This window comes from Dermacentor silvarum, chromosome 9 (assembly GCF_013339745.2).
Source record: "Dermacentor silvarum isolate Dsil-2018 chromosome 9, BIME_Dsil_1.4, whole genome shotgun sequence".
Lineage (NCBI taxonomy): Eukaryota > Metazoa > Arthropoda > Arachnida > Ixodida > Ixodidae > Dermacentor > Dermacentor silvarum.
Window position 1 is genome coordinate 110,298,933 of NC_051162.1, and position 22,789 is coordinate 110,321,721.

General features: G+C 46.3%; 1 protein-coding gene across 1 annotated transcript in view; it reads left to right on the forward strand.

Annotated features, from left to right (window-relative positions):
• LOC119463816 (CCAAT/enhancer-binding protein zeta-like) overlaps positions 1–22,789 on the forward strand; it is a 45,106-nt gene that overhangs the window by 20,061 nt on the left and 2,256 nt on the right. The window contains 11 exon segments of the mRNA XM_037724639.2: positions 1,160–1,339; positions 3,408–3,599; positions 6,797–6,963; positions 7,718–7,906; positions 9,196–9,381; positions 10,259–10,466; positions 18,772–18,824; positions 18,826–18,947; positions 19,932–20,004; positions 21,273–21,309; positions 21,866–21,944. Of these exon segments, the coding sequence (XP_037580567.1) occupies positions 1,160–1,339; positions 3,408–3,599; positions 6,797–6,963; positions 7,718–7,906; positions 9,196–9,381; positions 10,259–10,466; positions 18,772–18,824; positions 18,826–18,947; positions 19,932–20,004; positions 21,273–21,309; positions 21,866–21,944 (1,486 nt within the window).

Here is a 22,789-nt window from a genome sequence, read left to right on the forward strand (position 1 = left end):
GCGTCGCCTTTCGGGTGAAACCACAACTTTTTTTATTCATCGCAACTTTAGGGCATTGGGAGTAAATCTTTGTTTTTCCAAATGAGAGAAAGTTGTATGTCTGTATGAAAGCATGAGGTGCGCAGTACTGCAAAGGACTTTTTTTTTGTTTTTTTGGTCATGCAAAGCGGGTGCACGTTAGAATCGAGTAAATATGGTATGTAACACTGGGTGTGCGTGAAACGAGGGAACAATTCTCAGCGTTCACAGCCACCCGCACGCCACGTTTCTCGTCTCAGAGGTCATGCGTGGATCATGCGTGGACTTCTCGGCAGCACCACTAGATGGCAGAGCGTGTTTTAAAAGGCTAAACAAAGGTAATCAAGTGGCTCTAGTAATATTCCTTGATGGGGAATCATGTTTAGGCTTTCTGCAGCTATGTCGCTTGTTGAATTGAAATGCATGCAACAAACACGTGTGGCTCACGATGTTAGCTGCTTGGCCGTGTCAGAACGAGCGCAGCATTCCGATGCATTTGCGTCATTGACCATGCTCCGGGGAGTGAAAGTCGCGTTTGCTTTGTCGTTGTCTGCTCTGACCTCTGAATGCTGGATGTGAAGTGATCCGATGTATGTCACATGTCATGCGACTCGCATCCGCGATGACGTCCATCGTGTGAATCCAGCTTCACAAGATCTCTGGGGCGGTTATCTTTCCACTGTCCCATGGTTCAAGCCTATACGGCGTGCCTTAAGAAGCCTCAGCTTGGAGCCAACTTTCCAGCAAGGGTGCATGTCTTTGTCTGGCCAAAAGGAAGTTCCTTGTTTCTTTGTGAGGAATTGTCAGAAATTTGGCTTTCCTTGTCAGCCCAGGGTTGATCAACTGCCCTGTTATTCCTGTGGCGCTTTTGTCTTGTGTGCATGCACACACATGTATTGTAATGACAATGTGTTGCATCAGCTTACGAGGAGGGCAGCATCAGACCAGTGATTAATATACCCATTGAAATGGACAAGATTCAAAACTGCTTATAAAATGTGGGCACAATGTCCATGCAGGGCTTTCACATCTTGGCTAATGGCAGTCTTCTTTGTTCGCATCAGCAGGGTAAAGAATCACATAGGTAATTCTTTTCGCCTATAATCTCTTCACACTTAACTTTCCTCTTGGCTGTGGCTAGATCCTGGATGCCAAGAGCTCACTGTCGGATCGCTTCTACGGTGCCCTCTACCGGAAGGCACTGGACCCAGCGCTGGAGCACTCAAGCCACCAGACCATGTTCCTCAACCTCCTTTACAAGTCGCTCAAGCGGGATACCGAGAACAATCGGGTCAAAGCATTCCTGAAGCGACTCCTGCAGGTAATGGCATTATGATTGCCACATTTCATTATATTCGGACTGTATATTGTGACGACTGCACTCAATGACAACCTAAGAGTACAGTAAAAGCTCCGTGCCCACAAAAGCGCACTGTACCTGTCCTTGTGCCACTACACTCCAAGACAGTGTTCTTGAACAACGTGCATATTGAAAGGCATTTGCCTCCAAAGTTTCCTCAGCGACATTTTTAATGTGCTGTTTTTGTATATTTAAGTAGCCAACTTCAACAAGCCTACAAGGAGATAGATGAGCAATTAGATTAAAGTTTTGCGAGATTAACAAGGGGATTTTTGCTCACTCCAGTTTTCTTTGATTTATTAGCCAATAAAATAAAGCGAACAGTGGAACCCCATCGATATGTTACGCGCTGTTGCATTTTTCCCGGCTGCTATGTCGCGTTTTCACAGTCCTGACCTAAATCACATTGACTCCAATGTACAGTCTACGCTCGTTACAACGGACCCGTGTACAACAGACTTCCGGATACAATGGACCATATTTCAACCTTAGTTTGCTCTCCCTATTTTATTAATGCAACGAAGTTCGCTTTTAACGGACCACGCTACGACGGACTATTGGCTACAGCGGACAAAATTAGCGGCAATGTTTTTCAAAATCGGGCGGATAAAGCGTACTTTTGCCGTGTCGACATGGGCTGACAACAGACTTGCGAGGGTCAGCCGACAATCACGGCTCAATCTCGCGCGTGCGCGAGGCATGGGGGGGGGGGGTGAATGGGAGGAGGAGAAGGGAAGGGGGCCGTTCTACTCCTTTGGCTGCTGCTTACAGTGCGGGCGCTGTATCTTGAAAGCGATCTTATCGCGATAGGACAAAGTGCGCTCAGGGCCGGTAGCTTTGTATGTGCTGCGCTTTCAACGTTCGCATTGAAGCACGAGACAGCATGAAGGTCAATTTGCTCGCTGCTGCTGCTGCGCTTCCCGACTGCAGCGTTCTGACAGCGACTTTCCGTGATCATCGAGTGAGACGTGTTCATGTTTACGTGTGCCCGCGTCACACCGTGCTTGTTAATTTAGTAGGCTAATGTTTACCACTTGATACGGCCGGTAAAACTACTACTATCCTTACTTCGCTTAGTGGTCTACTAATTTCCTATCGCAATCGATGCTTCGCCTTTTGGGCAGAACTGCGATGTTCTTTTTTTTGTTGTTTTTTTACTTTGGACGTTCGTCACTCACTCTTTGCAGTAACGTTGTTAGACATCTCGACCAAAGTTTCAGAAGTGAGGTGTTTCGGGTATTACGGACTTCAGATAAAACGGCCATTTTTTGCCGGAATATCAAGGTCCATTGTAATGAGAGTCGACTGTATTATGTTTCTATTTGATACGGCTCCATTTTCTAATGTTCCCGCATCTTCCGTTGCATTTGAATGGGGTGGTCATGTAAATTTAGCGGTGCAGAAGGAAATTTGCTCTCTCACATTGCAACAAGCGACATAAAGCACAGCGACATCTATTTTGGGGGCCTGCAAGGGTCTTACTTGCGTTGCGTAATTACCAGTTCTCTTTAGTCAGCTGTGCCTCAATAGAGCCTATTTATTTGGTGAAGCATATCAAGAGTGGAAAGGGGCCACTGTGATTGAACATTGTACGTGTCCCTTAATTGTGTCCAGGTTACATTATGAGTGCTGAGACGTGTAATCACTGCGCTGGCAACCATTCAGAGCTGTTTCTGACATTGCTGTGGCAATTTGTGCCCTTCCTCGCGGTTACATTTTCCTGGGTGTTACATTTTTCTTATGCGGTGCCTTGAAAAACGTGTAAACAGGGTTCTACTGCAAATACCGTTAAGATAAGCTCGAACCTACGAGCGACAGATAAACCATGGTCACGGAATTACAGGTGGCACATTGAAATTGTTTTGGATTTTTTATTTCTGAAACAAATTACGCTTATGTCTTTTAGGGGATCTTGCAAGAAAAACTGCTTCAAGACAAACATGGCAAACTGCTTCAATGTTATGTAATAAACATGATGACCTAGTACAGTACTTTGTGGCAAACCGTGTTTTCAATTTTTGGGCTACAGGCGTGCCTGTACCGGTCTCCGCATCTGGCTTGCGGCATTCTTTTCCTCGTGTCCGAAGTTGTCAAGTTACGGCCAACGCTTCTCGATGCGCGGACGTTTGATGACAGCCCCAAGGAAGCCCCTGAGTGTGCTGTGCAAGTGGACGATGACGAGAGTGATGGCGAGCATTACGATGATGTTCCAGATGATAGCGTGAGTGGCACCATTATAGTACTTGCGGTGTCAAGTTATACTTTGTGTCTGTTCATCCTTTGTAAATCCTTTTGTTTGAAGTCTCTCGTGTGTCATACGTGCCTCTGAGATGAGTAGCAGCACAAAATTTTTACTTGTGATAGCAAGTTAGAAAGTTAAACAGCATTTCAAGGAAAACTAAATGAAAATATTACTTGACTTAATATTTTCCGTTTGTAACAACCATAGCATCGAACACAGCTGGCAGTTGAAGCTAATCTTACTGCTTGAGTGCACATTACTGTTCATTCTGTAGCAGTGCTTCTCAAATGGGGGTCTGCGCACCCCAGGGGATCCGCAAAGCCATTTTTGGGGGTCCGCGGAACCCACGCCCTCAAAATAGGGATGTGCGCATATATTCGAAAAGTTTGAATATTATCAAATACTATATTTTTAATATTCGAATTCGATTAAAAAAATAGATATTTGTAAGTGTTGGAATATTTGGTTGGATACGAATATTCGAATCAAATTGAATATAAAGCTGGCTGTGTGGGAGCAAACACTGTTCTTAGCATTTGTTTCTTAGATATTTGGAAATGTTCGAATATTTGGTTGGATACGAATATTCGAATAAAATCGAAAATAAAGCTGGCTGTGCGGGAGCAAACACTATTCTTAGGATTTGTTTCTATCTAATCTAAGAATATTAGGGCGATTTTGTGCCGAATTTTGTGATTTCGTGCTGCTGGCGAAATTTCGCCTGTAAAGCACACTTAGCCACTAGACGTCTAAACTGTGCGGGAAAGCCCTAAACTTTGCGGGAAAGCCAGCCTCTCAGTAACAAGGGGCACTTTTAAGCATGAAATGCTTTTATCTCCCATTGTCAGCGACCTTCAAGTGATCTAGAGCCAAAAGCCAGAGCCGTTATCCAGGCACTCAAACGAGAACATCCGGGCATCGCTGTGGGAACAAAATGAGATGATCCGGGCAACCAGTCAAAAGTAAACAAAATGCGGTCTCTGGCCCCCTATATACAGGACCGCATTACATTCTCTAGTTACTGCCCAAACAAGTTACAAAAAATACTGCTTCTGAGTTCTTCTTAATGTTTGCTCACAATGTCACTCGAGCTGTAACTTTTAGCACGTTGAACTTTTATTTGTCATTTCCTGTAGCGACGTTAAAAGGCAGATCCAGTGCACCATACACTTGATTGTCATCTTTTGGCGCTGAGACAGGGTTGTCTGTGCTCTTTTCACCACCAGCAGTCCGTGAGTTCTGCGGCGCGGGTTTCACGCCGCCTCCTTCGAAAGATGGCGCCACGCTGCGTGACCAGGCCGGCAGCGTCCGGCGCGCCGCAAATGGTCGTGTGGTGTGGTGTGGTATGCCCTTGCGAACATACACTGTAATCATTTTAAGATTGCGGCTAGTATCATCTCCAACCAATCTGCTTTGCCGGCAGCCAATTCATGCTTACATCTACTCTCAATTACAGGAGAGCCAGCATTTTTTTGCTTATTTTTTTGCAGTGCCACCCCCAATTCTGAGCTTAATGCTTGACAGCAAGTGCGATGAGTGACGACTGGCACAGGGTCAAATGCCTCCGAGTTTACGGGCATTTGATGCGGTATAATAAGGCACAGGTTGGCTAGGATAGCTAGTGGAAATTACTCAATTTTCCCGAGTTAACATGGAGCCAAGTGCACAATGTTTTAGTATAATGGCTTACCAGCTTAGTTTTGTAACATTGACAATGTTATTGCAATGTTCCAACATAACAAATTAACCCAACTTGCATGTGCATATCATTATTGAATATTCCGTTCAATATTCGAAGCTTAAGTATTCGTATTCGATTCGTGTTGGAAAATTTTGATATTTGCACACCCCTAAAAGAAAATATGGAAAATTGCACATTTCTTAGAGGCGAGTTTAGCCTTAACCAGTTCTGGGACCCGGAACCGCGGCAGCAGTCCGCACAAGATAATAAATAAATAAAAGATGTCACAGTGTTCGTTGCCAATTTTGTTTGTCGAAAAGTCAATATAGTCGAATCTCGATAATTCGAACTCCAAGAGGCCCGAAAATTTGTTCGAATTAAAAGAACTTCGAATTAAAGGAAGGACATATTTTTGAAGTATTCGAGCACCATAGCACGATGCACGAACGGCCCGAGTCGTGAAATATCGCGGCGCGCAAGCGCATAGCGAGCGCAACCGCCCACGCCGGCCAACGCTCGTTCCCGATAACGGCAGAAAACGAAACTTCAGGGAGCGGATGGCGCCGCCATGGCGACCGTCGAGACTGTCGACGGTGAGGGAGGAGGGTGGCAGGGAAGCGGATTTGGCCTCGGCAACTCCGCCGCTTCGGTGGCAGTGGCTTTGGTGGCTCCCCTTGCCCTCTCTCTCAACTCCCTCGCAGCTCCCTTACCTTTGACTGTCTCCGTGCGTGCCCGCCGCCGGTACAGCCGGCCCAGTGCAGATTAGCTCGCCCCCTTAAGTTTCGTTTTCTGCCGTTATCGGGAAGCGAGCGTTTGCTGACGTGGGGGTGCCGGTGCCGCCGGTCCGGCCGGCCCGGCGCCAGCTTACCCCGCTCCCTGAAGTTTCATGTTCTATTGTTATCGGGAAGCGAGCGTTTGCCGCCGTGGGCAGTTTCGTTGGCTGGACTGGGCCTCCGCCGCTGCATTAAGTGGTTTCTCCTAAGCTTTTGCTCTATGGCGGTGTCGGAGCAATGCCGGTCGGAGGCGCCGCTGCGTTATGTGGCGCGCTGCTGAGAGTATTGTCGGTCCGCGGTATGTTCGAATTAACCGTCGCAAATGCTTTCGCGTTCAAATTACCGAGCGTTTTCGCCCATTGAAATACACATAACTTTGACGGAACCACAGCGTCAGTTCGAATAAACCGGACGTTCGAAATAAGCGTGTTCGAATTAGCGAGGTTCGACTGTACAGCTTTGCTTCCCCCCCCCCCCTTCCCCATCACTGCAAGACCCCCCCCCCATCACTTCCACTAGTCCACAAGGGGTCCTGACACATGCATGGCTGAGAACCACTGTTCTGTAGGATTCTGTGGCACTCGTGTCAGGCCACAAATTTACAGTTGAAGCAAGATCTGTGGGCATAGCCGTAGTAGATCTTTATTGGCAATGGCAAGCATATAAGGTTATTGCATGTTCCTGGCATGTTAGACATCAAGTGCTTGCCCTTTATTTTTCAGGACAATGGGGAAGCTGCAGATGCTGCAAAGCCAGCACGGTCAGATTCAAGTGGCAATCGGACGCGAACAAACAGCGAAAAGAAAAGCACAGGTTCCTGGGTTCATACAAAGCTGACAACTGTCGATGAGTCGGGAGCCACGACAGTGGAGCGGCGACGGCGGACTGGGTAAGTGACGGTATCTGGGACGGTATCTTGCGCAGCACTTGAGTGTTTGATGGAGTTTTCGGAGCAATAGCTCTTTAAGGTCTGCGGGCTGCGTGTATCACCATGTTGACACAGTGGAAAGGACCAAGCGTAGAGAAGCAAGGAAGCTTTGGACTTGTGCGAGCACATGTCGTTTTTTATATTTAGAACAGTCTTAACATGCCAACTGTTCTAGAACAAATATTGTCATATTCACAAAAGCAAGGCCTTTGGATTGCTATCTGTGACTCTCAGAACTTTCTTTACTTGGAAGACCTTCCGGTTTAGCTACAAACTCTCTTTGGCTATTGTTCCATGTCTGGAATGGTCTGACTTCCTATCCGATAATTCTACATATCTTGACACAGTCAGGAGTTCGACAGGACTTTGTCTGGTCAGGTAAAAGCATCTGTAGAAATCTGTACATATCCCCAAATGTAAATTTTCCTTTTTTGACATTCGTTAATGATCTGTTCGACTAACATTTCTACATATCTTGAATGCCAGGCTCTATCACAAATGCCAATAACAATTTATGATCACGAATGCCGAGGCTGACTGTTACTATCGTGATTGGTGCATTCATCATGGCTCCACGTAAAACGCTCATAATGGCTGAAGATCCCGAGCTGAGGCAGTAGTAGTCGAACATGAGTACAAAAGTACATGTTGATCTCTTACTATGAAAGTTTGTGTTTGTCTTCCGGGATTTCACAAATTTGTTTTTTTTTTGCAGGTACGACCCTCTGGCTCGCAACCCGCTCTACTGTGGTGCGGAGTTCTGCCCTGCCTGGGAGCTGCGTCACCTCTGTCGCCACCACCACCCATCAGTGGCGCTGTTTGCCGAGCGCATCCTGCGAGGGCAGCCAGTTGCATACCCTGGTGACCCGCTGCAGGATTTCACTCTGTCACGCTTCCTCGACAGGTGAGCGACAGAGCGTATTCTGAGTGGTACAGTAAGGCCCTGGCTGATCACTTTTCTGATGTTTTGTGAAACCACGGCGCTAATTATCATCACTGTTATGATGGTGACGATAATCATCAGTGGCAATTGCTTTCAGGTCCATGTTGAAACAAAATGCTGCTCAGGGGCAGTATTCTCAGACAATCACTTTTGGAGATATGGTTTCACTTTCGGGAGATTTGGGGTGAGTCGTCACCAAACGAGTCGATGTATACTGCTGCCAGCATTTCCGGTGCAGTGCCAAGTCGTCGCACAGTGCTAAGAATGCTGTTGGTTGTGTACTTCGACACGTCCAGTGCTGAGTCTCACGAAAGTGAAACTCTCTCCAAAAGATATCACCCGAGAATACTGCGCATGGAAATTTCACGGCTGTGTGTGCCGGGCTGCCGTGAAGCTACGTCTGAAGGTGAAATTCACACTGAGGTGAAGCCACACGTCATGGCGAAAGTCATGACGCACCCCAACTTTGCTGTTAAATCTTTCGGACTTTTGGTGCAGGTGCCCTACGTGCAAAAATACGGTATCATCTACTCATGTGCGATGCCTAATCTGTACAGCCTTAGTGCTATCATCAGTGTGAAGCCTAGCAGTTTACTTCGGAAGAGGGCTGTGATAACTGGGCATTTGTTTGGAAAGGCTTGTGTTAATGGTGGTAGTGTTAGTGGTTGTGATTTCGTTGCTGCTGTAGGCGCTGTAAGCACGGCAGTCAGTGCTGGCAGTTCCTATGCCCAGTGCTGCTGTCCAGAGCACGAAGCACTGCATCACTGGTCCATTATTTCATCATCAACCTATTTTATGCCCCCTCAAGACGTATGCTTCTTCCAGTGATGTGCAATTTAATCCAGTCTGACTCCGCCCTATGCCTGGAAATTTCCTAATTTTATCACATGGCCGAGCTCTCCGTCATCCTCGACTGCGTTTTCTTTCCTCTCTCACTTGTTGTGTAATAGACCACGGATAATCTGCTATATTTTCTTCTTCAAACTCCATTTCTTCCTCTTAATCTCAGCAGCCAGAATATCCGCCACCCCTGTTTGCTAGCCAATTCTACGCTCCTATGTTCCTGTATCCACTATGGCTGTCATTTTCATGTCCGTCACTCATTGCACGATCCATTAGTTCGCACTCCTGTAAAAACACAAGAGTGAGATCCTGCACCCTTTTGAATATCTGCAGTTGATGTATGTTCTTTAATCTGTGCTGTCCTGTTCCCTCGCTATTCACATTCTCTCTCCCTTTCTGAACACTAGGTTTGTATATCGAAACCCCAAGGCAACTGGCGCCAACGAGCCCATCATGGAGGACCAGGCTGCCAGCGTGTTCGGCAAGAGGAGGCAGTATGTGCCCAAGGGAGTGCGCAAGATGGACGTGCTTAGTCGCCAGTACCAGCAACAGGTCGAGGCCAACATTCCGCCTGAGGAGACATTCCTGTACAGGTGAGGGGCTGGCGCCCTTGTCTTTTGAATTGCAAAGTGTGGCTGACCATTCTGAATGTACAGTCGTCATCAGTATGAAAGGGAATACCTAACTTTTTCAAACACCGTTAGGGGCTAAACACACATGTCCTTCATAAAAGTGTTCAATGATACTAAAAGTTCATTAGGAAAACTTATTGTGAAGTATCAAGTTCCTAGATTTGAACCCATGCATAACAAGTTATCGTAGTTTTAAAAAATTTGGCTGTTCCCTTTCATATTGATGACGACTGTACAGTTAAGTTTACTGCTAAGGGAATATGTGAGTGTTGAGCACTCATGGATTTTTCCTTTTGTTAAAACCCACCGCGGTAGCCCAGCAGTTACGGCGTTGCACGGCTGAGCACGAGGTCGTGTGTTTGGTCCTGGTCAAGGCTGCATTTTGATGAGGACGAAATGCAAGAAACACTTGTGTGATTTAGGTGCGCATTAGAGGATCCCCATGTGGCCAAAATTATTCTGGAGTGCTCCACTATAGCATCGCTTATAAACCTTTGCGCACTTTCGGTGTGTTAAAGCCCTCAATTTGTTATCGTTGTTTTGACATACAGACCTAACATTGCATGATTTTCTTTGAGGAGGCACATGTAAGGTGTCATGTAGCACCCTCTGTATTTCTATAGAGATTGTAACTGTAACATAGCGCCCTTCTGCAAAAAAGAAAACCTTTGTTCTTTTAATATAACACAGATCCCGAGCTGAGGCAGTAACCATGTTGTAACTGGTTACTGCCTCAGTAACCATGTTCAACTCTGTAACCATGTTGTACGGTGGGTCGAACATCCGTCCTTGTCAAACAAATCAAACGGTTTCATTTTTTTTCCTTCTTGGTAATCAGGTACTTCAAGCAGGAGCGTGAGCGGCGCAAGGCCGAGAAGGATGGGGATGAAGACACGAAGAAAAAGAAAAAGAAGGAGGTGGACGATGACGAGCTTGCATCCGACGCGGAGAGCGTGGCCAGCGACGACGTCGGCCGGGTCCTGGACATGTTCGAACCAGGTGTCGACGGAGAGCTGGACTTCGCCTCGGCCTTCTCCGGAAGCAAGGTCAGTCCAGATGTGGCCTCATGTGAGAGCTTACTCTTCGTTTCTGCTGCACCATACTTAATTATCTCTTAACCTTCTTAGTTGAGTGATTCCTGAAGGAATCGTAATGCTTTACAAGTAATATCAAACACGGAAAATTACAAAAATTGATAGTAACCTGAGAATCAGAGTACCGACCACTGTAATTGTAATACAGTAGAACCCCGCAGTTACGTTCCCGGGTGCTGCGTTTTCCCGACTGTTACATCCTTTTCGGCCGGTCCTGGCACAGCTCCCATAGAACCCAATGCATTGGTAACCCTACTGTTACGTGGCAACTGTGGGACCGTTCCTGCATCATACGTTGCGAACTGCCGCGCCGACCCGAGCGGCCATTTTGACTTTTCATGTCACTTGGCTTGGTTGCTTGACGATGGCATTGGCCGCCCAAAGTTCGCGGTGACTCTCGGCGACGTCGCGGGCCCTCTGGACGGCCTGTCGTTGATGCGTAAAGTCCGCGCTTTGCAGTAGGGCGTCCCACTTGGACTTGTCGTGAAGATCAGAGCCCGCGTTGAACGGGCACAGCCAGAGCATATGATCGAAAGAGCAGAAGTCGTGCCCACATTTGGAGCACGATTGCGGGAAGTTAGAATCTATCCGATTGAGCGCTCTGGGGGTGAGGTACGATCTCGTCTGTAAGAGCCTGAACGTGACACACTGAGCCCTGTTTAATTTGGGTGAGGGGGAGGGAATTTCCTTCTGCTCAGTCTGTAGTGGGATGTGATCTCGTTAAAGGTGATAAGAGGGTCTTTAGGGGAACAATCCTGTGAGAGAGCTGGACCGCTAGCCCGGGCGCGGTTCGTGAATTCACGCGCTAGGCAGTGGGCCTGCTCGTTGGGGTTGCATCCCGCTTGATTAACTACGCCTTTAACGTGGGCCGGGAACCAGACGATGTGGTGATGACGTATTTTCGGTTTCCGCCAGCAAAAGTATGGCCCTTGAGATGTGTATTTGCTATCTAAAGATGGTGTCTATGACACGTTGCGGCCCTAGAGAGAAAAACGGTAAAGGAAAGACAGGGAGGTTAACCAGAGGTTATCTCCGGTTGGCTACCCTGTACCGGGGGAGGGGTAAAATGGATGCGAAAGGAGAGAGAAAGGAAAAATAAGTAAAAATAAAAAATAAAAAAAGGAAGGAACGAAAAGAAAATCACACACGCGCACAAAACAGAACTGTTTCTGTGGCATTGCGGCCCTAAAATTGGTTTTGGCTCATAGATGTCCCATATAAATCTAAGGGCGATAACGCCATCGCCACGCGCTGTGTGCTGTATGTGCGAGTGAAAGCGTGCGAGGGGAGCTGATGACCTCGTCTAAATCTCTCGCGGGAAAGAAAGAAAAGCAGGGAGGAAGCGCGCCTTCTTCCGTTGTGCTCGAGGCGCCAGTGAGGGAGCGAGCGGGGAGGGATAGCGGGCAGCGTTGTGCTCTGGCATCAACTGCGTACTGCGCGGTGGCGCCTTATCTTGAAAGCGATCTGCATTGGGAGCAGAGTCTATGCAGCGTAGGTGCGGCGGCAGCTCGTAGCTATGTGCGTGCTGTGTGTTCTCGGCGTTCAGTTTACGTTGAACAACAGCATGAAGGTCACTTCGCTCGCTTCTGCAGTGGCGCTTAAATTCCTCACACCAGCGTTTGACAGCGCGTGTCCGTGCTCATCGAGTGTGATGTGTTCATGTTTGCCTGCGGGCGCTGACACCATGCTTGTTAATATACAGTTAAACCTGTATATAACGAAATTGACAAATTCCCGAAAAACTTCGTTATAAAGAGGATTTCGTTATATGCAGGTTCGGCACGAAAATTCGAAAAATAAACGTTTACCGTATTTACTCGATTCTAACGCGCCCTCAATTGTAACGCGCACCCGTTTTCCGTTTTTGTCGAAGCACTCATCCTGGAATGTCACACCAGGTACCGGATGCGTGGACGCGTGTCGTTTCGCACAAGCGCGAGGCATCGGAAACGAAGAGCGAGCGTCACGATGGCGTCATAGCGTCGTATAGTGTTACAGTCGAACCTCTCTGTTACGTTCCCGGGGGCTGCGTTTTCCCGGCTGTTACGTCGTTTTCGACCGGTCCCGGCACAGCTCCCTTAGAACCCGATGCATTGGTAACCCCGCTGTTGCGTCGCAACTGTGGGACCGTTCCCGCATCATACGTTGCGAACTGCCACCCCGCGCCGGCTCGAGCGGCCATTTTGACTTTTCACGTCGCTTGGCTTGGTGGCTTGACGATGGCATTGGCCGCCCAAAGTGCCGGGGGCGACAACTGTGACGTATTTTCGGTTTTCCACCAGCAAAAGTATGGCCCTTGAGATCCGTATTTGCTATATAAAGATGGTGTCCATGATGCGTTGTGGCCCTAAAATTGGTTTTGGCTCATAGATATTACGTATATAAGGGTACGGCCACGCTAGCGGCAAAAAACGCGCGCATCATGCAGCGAGTGGCAAGTTGCCGCGCGTTAGCGCCTTGCCGCGAGACCACCGTGCCACGCGCGTCGTCTCGCCGCGCGGCAGCGCGATACCCGCGCTCTCCGAACGGGCGAGCAACACCGCGAGCGCTCGTTGTTTCATGCGAGAGACGACGATCGTCGATTGAAAACCCGGCGCGGCCCGGCGGCGTTCCGGTTGTGATGGCTCCGTGACGTCACCCTCGTCGCTCTTGATTGGTTCTTCATCTCACGGCACGCAGCATTTGCTGCAGAACCCATTTCGCGCGGCACGCCGCAAGACCCCCGATTCCTGCCGCTTTTGCCGCGCGCGGCATGACGCGCTGCCGCGCTTTTCTGACGCGCGTTTTTGATGCGTGTTTTTGCCGCTAGCGTGGCCGTACCCTAAACTCCAAGGGCGATAACGCAGTTGCCGCGCGCCGTATGCTGTATGTGCGAGTGAAAACGTGCGAGGGGAGCCGACGACCGCGTCTAAATCTCGCGCGTGCAAGAAAAGCAGGGAGGAAGCGCGCCTTCTTCCGTTGCGCTCGTGGCACCGGCGAGGGAGCGAGGGGGGAGGGATAGCGGGGCGGCGCGTGGTCGCGCTGGCCGTATCTTGAAAGCGATCTGCGTTGGGGCAGAGTCTAGCAGTGTAGGTGCATCGGTGGCTCGTAGCTTTCTGCGTGCTGTGTGTTCTCGGTGCTCAGTTTGCGTTGAAGCGATAGACAACAGCACGAAGGTCACTTCGGTCGCTTCTCCAGCGGCGCTTCCACACGCCGCCTGCGTTTGACAGCACGTGTCCGCGCTCATCGAGTCTGATGTGCCACAGCGTGTACCAGCGCGTCGGCAATATCAGCTGGAAAAGGAGAGAGTGCCGGCTTGGCGGGCTAGGCCAGCTGCAGCAAGCGGCAGGATCAGATTTAAATGAAGGGAGGGGGAAAGGTCACGCCCGCGGCGGAAAGATCGCCGGGTCGAGGTATGCAGGGCCGCCTCGCACACGTGCGCTCGCTTTGCATTCCATCGCGGCGGAGAAGGTGCTTCCGGTTGCTGCTCGTGCAAAAATGACAAAATTTGGGGCGAAATCTCTAGGTGGTCGGAGGGAAAAATTCGTTATATCAAGGGGGTCTCCCGCTGCCACTTCGTTACGTAGAGGTCTCAAATACATGTGCTTCTATGGAGTAACGGTGGGGAATCGAAAAACTTCGTTATATCCAGGAATTCGTTATATGGAGGTTCGTTATAAGCAGGTTTAACTGTAGTTAATAAGCGAATGTTTACAAGTTTATACGGACGATAAAACTCCTATTTTTACTTTGTATAGCTGTCTACTAATTTGCTATCGCAGTCGATACTTCGGCTGTCAGGCGAAACTACGACTTTTTTTCACACGTAAGAATTTAAATAATATTGTGTGCAGTTCAACACTACTCCCATTTCTTAATTTTTCCTGTTTCCTGGTTCTTGCGTTTCCCGGCTCTTACATTTTTTTTTTTTACGGTTCCGTGAAAAACTTATCAGCAGGGTTCTACTGTATAATTTATGCCGACTTATGGTGCACACAATTAGTTCTTCTGAACTTTAGGAAAAGGCCCACATGTTACCAAATGTTGAGATTAGCTGTCTCAGCTGCTTCTTCGGAGCTTGCACCCTATAGTGTGTAAAATGCCTTACATGTGGCATGCAAACAATCTGAATTATATTTATGCCCATTGTTCGCACACTAATGATTAAATTTTAGAACCTTGAAGCTCCATAAGCTCCCCGCAACATAATGAAATTGTAACAGGCGGCTCTCGCATATCAAGAAAACCTGCTACGGAAATTTAATTGTTATTTTTCTCTGGTTCTTCTCATTTCATTGCACAGAATATAACATTGTTACTTGAATATGAAATTCGATCCAGAAAAGGGTAAATGTCTGCTCTGAAATCCTCAATAAATCACATGTGCTGCTAAAGCCCGCCTGGAATAGTATTGTGAAAAAAATGAATTGGCAGAGTAGATACTTCTTTTCGCTAACATATTAATCACTGGATAATTAAGTTTTATAATGACGATGAAGAGGCCAAGCTGTGAGCAAATAAGGACGATGAAGTAGGGCCTCTTCTCGAGCATTGGTTTGCCATATTGACTGTTGCGACATCTTCTTGTATGAAATCATTGTGAAGATATCTCCCATCTCCTTCCTCCTTCATTACATTTTGGTGGAGGTGCTGAGCATTGCTGTGACGATGTGGAAACTTCGCATTGCACGTTTTGTATGACACCAGACTGTGCCAACGAGTCCACCTACTATCGCCTCCTGCTGACTCGTTGCCACGTTGTTCGGTCACCACTTCACATAGTTACCAAACTGCTGTTTCACCTTCTACTTACACCTATACAGTACACACCAAATTTTTTAGACTCTCGGAGACCGCAAAAACGTCTGAAAAATCAGGCAGTCCAAAAAAGACTAATGCATGCCTTTTTACTGTCCTCAAGGGCTGAAATCGCCGCAGCCACGGCTGGACTAGCTGTGAAGGTCTGCTAGTACACTTATTACAGTAGGTGTCTCAGTGCTTGTACTGGAACAGTAATTGGCGGGTGCATACGTGTATAATTAAAAGGGGTGTGTGAATACTAAATAGTAGATTTCGAATCGAATCAAGAAACAAATGCTGAATATCGAATCGAACATCAGAAAATTTTTCGCAAAATCTTGTGCTTACAAATTTTAGGCAGGAAAATACGGTGCTGCACATGCTCGGGAGTCCCCTATCATTGCATAACAAGAATGTTGCAAGGTACATAGAACTAGTTACTAACTTAGGTAAATAGAAATCAAGATATGCATTATGGTTGACTCGGCCGAGAGCTGCTCACCATCTATTTGGCTGTGAAGCACTTTCGACATTTCGACAGCGTCCTTGCGTGTCATCATCGTTTTTTTCGGTCAGATCATTGTGGCACGTAGTAGCGCGCTACAATTCTTATTAATTAGAACCCCAAATTACTATGCCAGCACTGATTACAGCTCAGTTCTAGTATATGAAGCTCTGGAAAGTACTTTTTTATCAATAGAATTTCTGTTGATTAAAATATAGCGTTTTTTTTTGCCTCTGAAACTAATTAGTGACTTTCTGTTGTACTGAATATGAATGAGGTTCTCAGCTTAATAGTGGACCTGTGTGTTGCGGCAATTTTTTAATTTATTGCACAGAAAGTTTTTCTTTCCAGTTCTTAAATTGTAGAAGAGCTAAACCAACATTACACAGTTGGCTTATCGTAAGGCCAATCTGCATGACAGAGGAAGAGACCATGCATCACGTGACTCAATGACCCCTTTGCACGTAGCCGGCGCCGACGGTAACGAGCAGGTGTCATCCACGTTGTTCCATTGTCAAGTTTGGTGTGATTTGCCACCTGTCAAAGAATCTTAAATCTGGCGGGTCACGGCAAGTTCGCGCGACGCTTGTTATTATAACGTTCACTATTAGATTCGATTAGGTGTTAGTCGAGTATTTGCACGCCTCTATAAATTAGGGAAGCACATTTACTACGTATGATCCGTGACTGTGGCCCCTTTCCACTCTTGGTATGCTTCGCCATAATACATTGCGTATGCCTGACCGCGCAACACCGCTGTGTTGTGGCAAAGCTGACATTTAGAAATCGGCATTACGCATCGCTCTTTAGGCCCTCGTCGTGCTTTCCGCACTTTGAGGCCATTGGCGAGGATGACAAAGGCGGAGTCTGCACCATTGCAGAGGGGCACCACCAAGCATCAGGTAGATTGGTAGCGAATGTCGAAGCAGCTGGGCCTAGCGTTGCAGCAGGCAGGACAACACAAAACTACTACATGACTACACGCCAAACACCATGTGGCCAACAATAAATGCCAGTGAATTGGCATGCGAGAGGGTTGGTTCGAGGCTGCAAGATAATCAAGACGGCAGTGGCGGTGGCTTCGAATGATGCCGATGCAGACCTGCGGTCACGGCAATAAGTGTGAAAATCGGATGGTAACACGTTTCAGAGTCTAAAATTGCGTATGTCCTTATACATTGCCTCTATCAAGTACATGGTGTTGCCGCGAAGGCGTCCGAATTATCGGCCATGTCCCAAAAGTCTGGTGTCCGAAAAAATTGGCTGTTGACTGTGCCTCCATCTCACCAACTGTGTGCAGCACAGTGAAGGCTTCCGGCTCGTGTAAGCCAATCGTTGACGAGGGCCAATCGTGTGTTCTGGGAAGGGAAGAGGAGTTGCCTATTGTGTGCTACTAATCCTTAGAACGACGCAAAGTTCAACTGGTTGGTATGGCTCGCCCATCTACCTAATCCTTCCATGAAGCATCCGTTAATTTGGCGTCGTGCACAGGGAAATAAGAGGTGGACAAGGGGTAGTTCTGGCTTACTGTTCTGGTTGAATTGGCATGATTCATAGCTTTCAGCATGCTTCGTGGAGTTGGTAAGATGTGTACCCAAATTTGTTCCTTTGTTGTTACCAGTGTTGCTAATGTAACCGATGGGATTTATTGAGGGAACAAATGGCTCATGTTGTTTGTACCAGGCAAACCATAATTGTTCTGAATATTTTTAATCACTTCTAACTTTACCTAGCATTTTGTAACTGCCATGATAGCCCAGTGGCTATCATGTTGCACTGCTGGGCTCGAGGTCACAGGTCAATACTGGCTGAGGTGGATACATTTTGGTAGGGGTGTAATGCAAAAAAACAGCTGTGTTCTCAGATATATATGCACGTTAAAGAACCCCAGATGGTAAAATTAATCTGGAGTCCCCCACTATAACAAGCCTCATAATCAGATCTGGGTTTTAGCACATAAAAGCCCAAAATTTAATTTATATTTTACCTTGGGTTTTCCTATACTGAAGAGTCTCATAGATAGAGCTGCATGGTGTATAGTTTTGCCTAATGTAGTGCTCTACAGGAATAGTTGTGAAGGAAAATTACCATATTTACCCAAATCTAACATGCTCCCGAATCTAACATTCAAACAGTCCTCATGGGTTCAAGTCAGAAAAGAATGGGCTCCCAATTTTGATAAGAGAAAAAGTAACATGTCTCTGACTTTGCGATCAAAAAAAGATGAAACCTGCTGAACTTACTTCACGCGTAATGTTCGTCGTCGTCACTGTTAGGCAGGTTTTCAGTGCTGCGAACCACGATGTATCATCCTCCATGCTGTTGTTTACTGCCTTTGATATTCCACATTTCTTCACCAATTCCACAACCTACTAACAATTCCATGCCTATACTAACCACTTCGCCAGTTTGTCCTGCCACGGACGCAAGACTTCGATACGGCAAAAACACATGATGTGGCTCTGTTGCCACTAGCCCGGCACATAAAGTACCTTTCCTTTTAAATGATCTTTGGAATGGAAGCGGCGTGTCATTGTGAAAACTTGTTCTGCCGTCATGTTGTGATGACAGTGGAATTGGCACTTGTTCTATTTGCGCTGTTGCCAACATCACGAACGCATTTTTTGTTTTGCATCCGGCTGTTATGCGCAGGCTATTTCTGGACCCATTTTCTTGGATTGTGAGTTAACGTAGGGTAAACACAGTAATAAATGCATGCTAGATAATTTATCTCATGTTATGCACTGTCAGCATTACAATTTCTTCCACAATTGTAAACACTACAGAAGGATTGTTATTGTGAAATTTTATGGAACTTCTGGCATAAATTTCTATAGTAAATTGGGAAGTGGAAGCTGTACCCGACTGGGTTCTGCTTGGACCAACTTGTGGAGTGTACCTTGAGAGTTTCATAAAGCACAAAGTGTTTATTTAGACTCGGGTAAGGAATCGCAGATCATACCTTTTCTTCAGAAACGCAAGAAGGGCCAGGCAGAGTCTGATGATTCTGGTGATGAGGAGTCGGACTGAAGAAGACGACCTCGAGGGCCTCGAAGATGATGAAGAGTACCAGGAGGCCCTCAAAGGGCTGCCCATTGGCAAAGGTGGATCGGAGATTCAAGAGGAAGACATTGAATTTTCTGATGATGGTAAGCTGATTATATTCAAGTTAAGCATCCACTTGTTAGGGTAATTATTATGTGCTCACAAAAAAAAATGAAAATGTGAAAAGATGTCAAGCTCATGTCAGACTTACATAGAGCACACAAACGTTGTGCACAAAAATGTGCTAATGAGGCTTGCCAGTGTCTGTAGTCAAGAGGCAACTTTAGCTTGGGGCTAATTCCTGCCTCGTTCCCTTTTATTTTACTAATATGAGACATTTGTTAATGAAACAAGAGGCCTAATGTGTCTATAGACCACTTTAGTTGATCATGACATTTTCACATTACTGGAGCAGTCATGTTAAGTTTACAAACTTGTGCGTTACGAAACGCATGTTCTGTATGAATGTTTTCCTGCTGACAAATTGCCTGAAGAGCATGTCAAAGACAATATCAAAGCTTTGTGGATAGCAGAAGATGACGTCGACTCTTGAGGGCTCTTGTTTGTAATGTTCGCACTGTACGGTCACCGTTGAAGGGAGAACGTAACCAGTATTAAAGCCAGTATAATTTGAAAACCTTTTTGCCTGAATATTGGAAAGATGTGACTGATACAGTTATAATTGGAGGCATATTTATATACAAAAATATTTGTCTGTGGGCCTTGCACTATATCCCCATTTGTTGGTAAATTACAGGCTGTGTGTTCCCTTTAACAGCTGTCTGATAATTGATATGAACCCATTGAAATGTGAATACTACATGAAATGCACAGCCTAGCAAAAAACAAAGGGTGCAAAGGTGTACGACTAACTGTGGCACGTCACAAGTGGTCTTCGTGACACATCAGAATTGGCCATACATTTTCTGTGTCGTTTGCTTCTCTCTCGATTACGCGATATACACACACTCCACTCTTTCTGCTTCGATTGTTGATTGCAGTATATGAAGGGGAGTGTACAAAACTGAAAGAGGCTGTCAAAGTAGCAGTCAATGATGTGGCACGTGGTGCTGGTTTCCTTTGTGCAGATGACGAGTTCAGCACTGGAGGAAAGAGGCCACTCAAAGAGTTACCTAACAGGGGCAAGGTCAAGAGTAAAGGGTGAGTACATGTGCTGGACCGGAGTCCTTTTGACGAGGACCACGTGTTGTTACAACAGAGTACAGTGAAATCTCGTTGATACGATTCTGCATTAATACATTTTTTGGGATAATACGCTTATTTTTCTATATAAGATGATATTTGGATTATACGATTTTAGGATGATATGTTTTATTTTCCGGGTCCCGTGAAGATCGTATAAACGAGGTTCCACTGTAGGTAGACCACAGGAGACTGGCCACGGACATCTGGAGTCAAGGGACTAGGCAGTAACCAGATGCAGCTTAGCAAAACTTGTCAGCTTGTATAGTACATGGTCAACGTCGAGGAGAGAGTATGAAAGGGGGAGCCACTTATTTTATACACACTTCTACACCACAGAAATGTCCCTGGTTTTCCTAGATGGGCAAGTCCCAATATTCTTGGAAGGCCTTTGTGGTCGACGGTGCAGTCAAGCAAGCACTGGAGATAGAGCTCTTGGGCCACAGAGAGTGGCGGTGGCTTAAGGGGAGAAACGGTACTTCCAATTATACCCCAGAGTTCCGTCAACATGCAGTCACTGAGTGTTTATGATTAACGACGTGCAGGCACTTTCACGCTCTCTGCATTTTTTGTTGCTGGATTTGGAGAATCTTGAGCACATGCTTGCTGTAGTACACTCGTATGGCGGAAGAAGTTTGGCGAAATGGCAGGAACCTCGTCTGTCATGCGTAATTATCATCACCAGCCAGAACAATCCGACGACAGTTGCTGCAGCATTTTTTGAGGGCTTTATGATTACTCGAGGAAAAACAAGAATTCTATGTTTCGATGGTTAATGCAAGTAAATGTGGTACATGCAACTGAAGATCTATGCGGGCAAGTGAGGACACACCGAGACAAAATATTTGACATACATTTAGCCTCTAAATTCTGCATTGGTACGCGTAGAGACATACAAAGAAATGTGATGTGCAGATGGAAACAGGTAAACAATTTTACGGATAAATAAAAGAAACCCACGAAGTCGTTCAGGAAACGTTCATGATAATTTTGGCATTTTGCATAATTATTCATTTGAGTGTGTTTACTTGACTCACACTGTGTTCCATGTGAAGTTGCATCTTTTTATCAAGCCAGAAATGTCAATCCATTTGAGGTTTCATGGCATTATTTCAGAGGCATGTTATGCAATATGTGTCTCAAGTTTCTGTCTTTGCAAATCAATATTAGGTGCATATGACAGTAAACAATGATGGCTGTGTTTTGTGTTTCTTATTGCATTTCAGTTTCGACTTGTCCAAGCTTGTTGCTTCTGCAGAAGAGGTAAGCAGCACGCATCTCAAGTTTACTTCAATTTCATGGCCATTTTATGGAGACTAAACTGACATGCGAGCAGTTACCGATTGACGAGAAAGCCTGTTGCATGTGGCTACATGGGAGCATGATGTGAAATTGCTGCATAGCCAGTTATGAGACACCTTTCAGACTAATACTCAATGTCTGAGCATGACTCATATACATATTGTGCATGTTAGTGAGCATAGAAATGAAAATGTGCATTTCGGTTTATCTTGAGCTGTTAGCAGAGCTGTCACTTCTTTTTATTGCCATGTCAATGTTGCCCTGTGAAAATAATTTCGCACTGTGAGAACAAGTGGCTGGCTGTGAAATGTTCTGGAAACATTGTGCGCTAGTAATGTGCGGTTGTTTGAGCTACGTCTGATATTGTTTTGCTTGTTAGCGGCATACTTTATTAGTTGTTACTGTCGTGTTCGGAAACACGCCAAGCTATAGAAGTTTAGTATGGTAACTCTTGCATGATTTTGTTTGTGATGGAAGTGGGAAATAAGCAATCTTTCTTTTTTTCCTAAACCTTCAGTTTTCACATCTGTTGGAAGAAAATGCCGGAGGCGTGGACATGACGACATCGCAGGCTGTGTCAAACAAGGACAAAGCAAGTAAGTTCGCTGAGTAGACTTTTGGTCTGGGCTTGTTACTGAGACATACCATACTATACTGTCAAACCTGGTTATAACAAACCCAGATAGAGTGAATTATGTTATATAGTTAAAAAAAAAGATCACTTATGAAAATGCAAAGGAAATATATCGTCGTAAAATGTGCCGTCCTTATAACGAACGGCACATCCGATATATCGAGTTCTGCGCGCCGATGACAACTGCCAAAACGTGCGAGTCGCAAAAGAAGAAAAGAAGCGAATAAGCCAGTTCTCTTGTGGAGGAGGGCTAGGTTTACCACGGGCACATTTGGCAGATAAGGGTCACTTGCATGCCATTAACATGATCACACACCAAGCCTACCCGGTCATCTGATCTCGGTGCAATTCGCTCGAAGTGCATATGTATATATAGCACATTATCCGTCGAGAGGGAGGACTGTGCCTGCCCATCTTGTGCCATGCTGACTGACCGAAGTGTGGCCGCACGTGGTGACAGGGCCACCACCAATGTGCTGGGAATGGCGGTGAAGCAGCGACGAGCTTTGCTGCGTGTCGAGAAGCTGGAGCTTATTTGCTATGTGGAGAGCACTTTTGACTGTTACTGTGCTTCGCCAAGTGCTTTGGCATTGACTCTAGCGGGCTTGAGTTAGTACAAGCCATGCCTCGTACTGAGAATACTCTGCTAAATCATGCAGCTAAGAAGTGCCAGGAAAGATTGCTGCCTTTTTTGCTAAGTAGATAAATTTTTTGCAAAAATGTTTTTAACAGCGGAGCTGTTTAAGCCGGCTGTTATTGAGTTAGTCATCCTAAAAAAATGTGGGCCGATCCCGGCGGTAGTGCAGA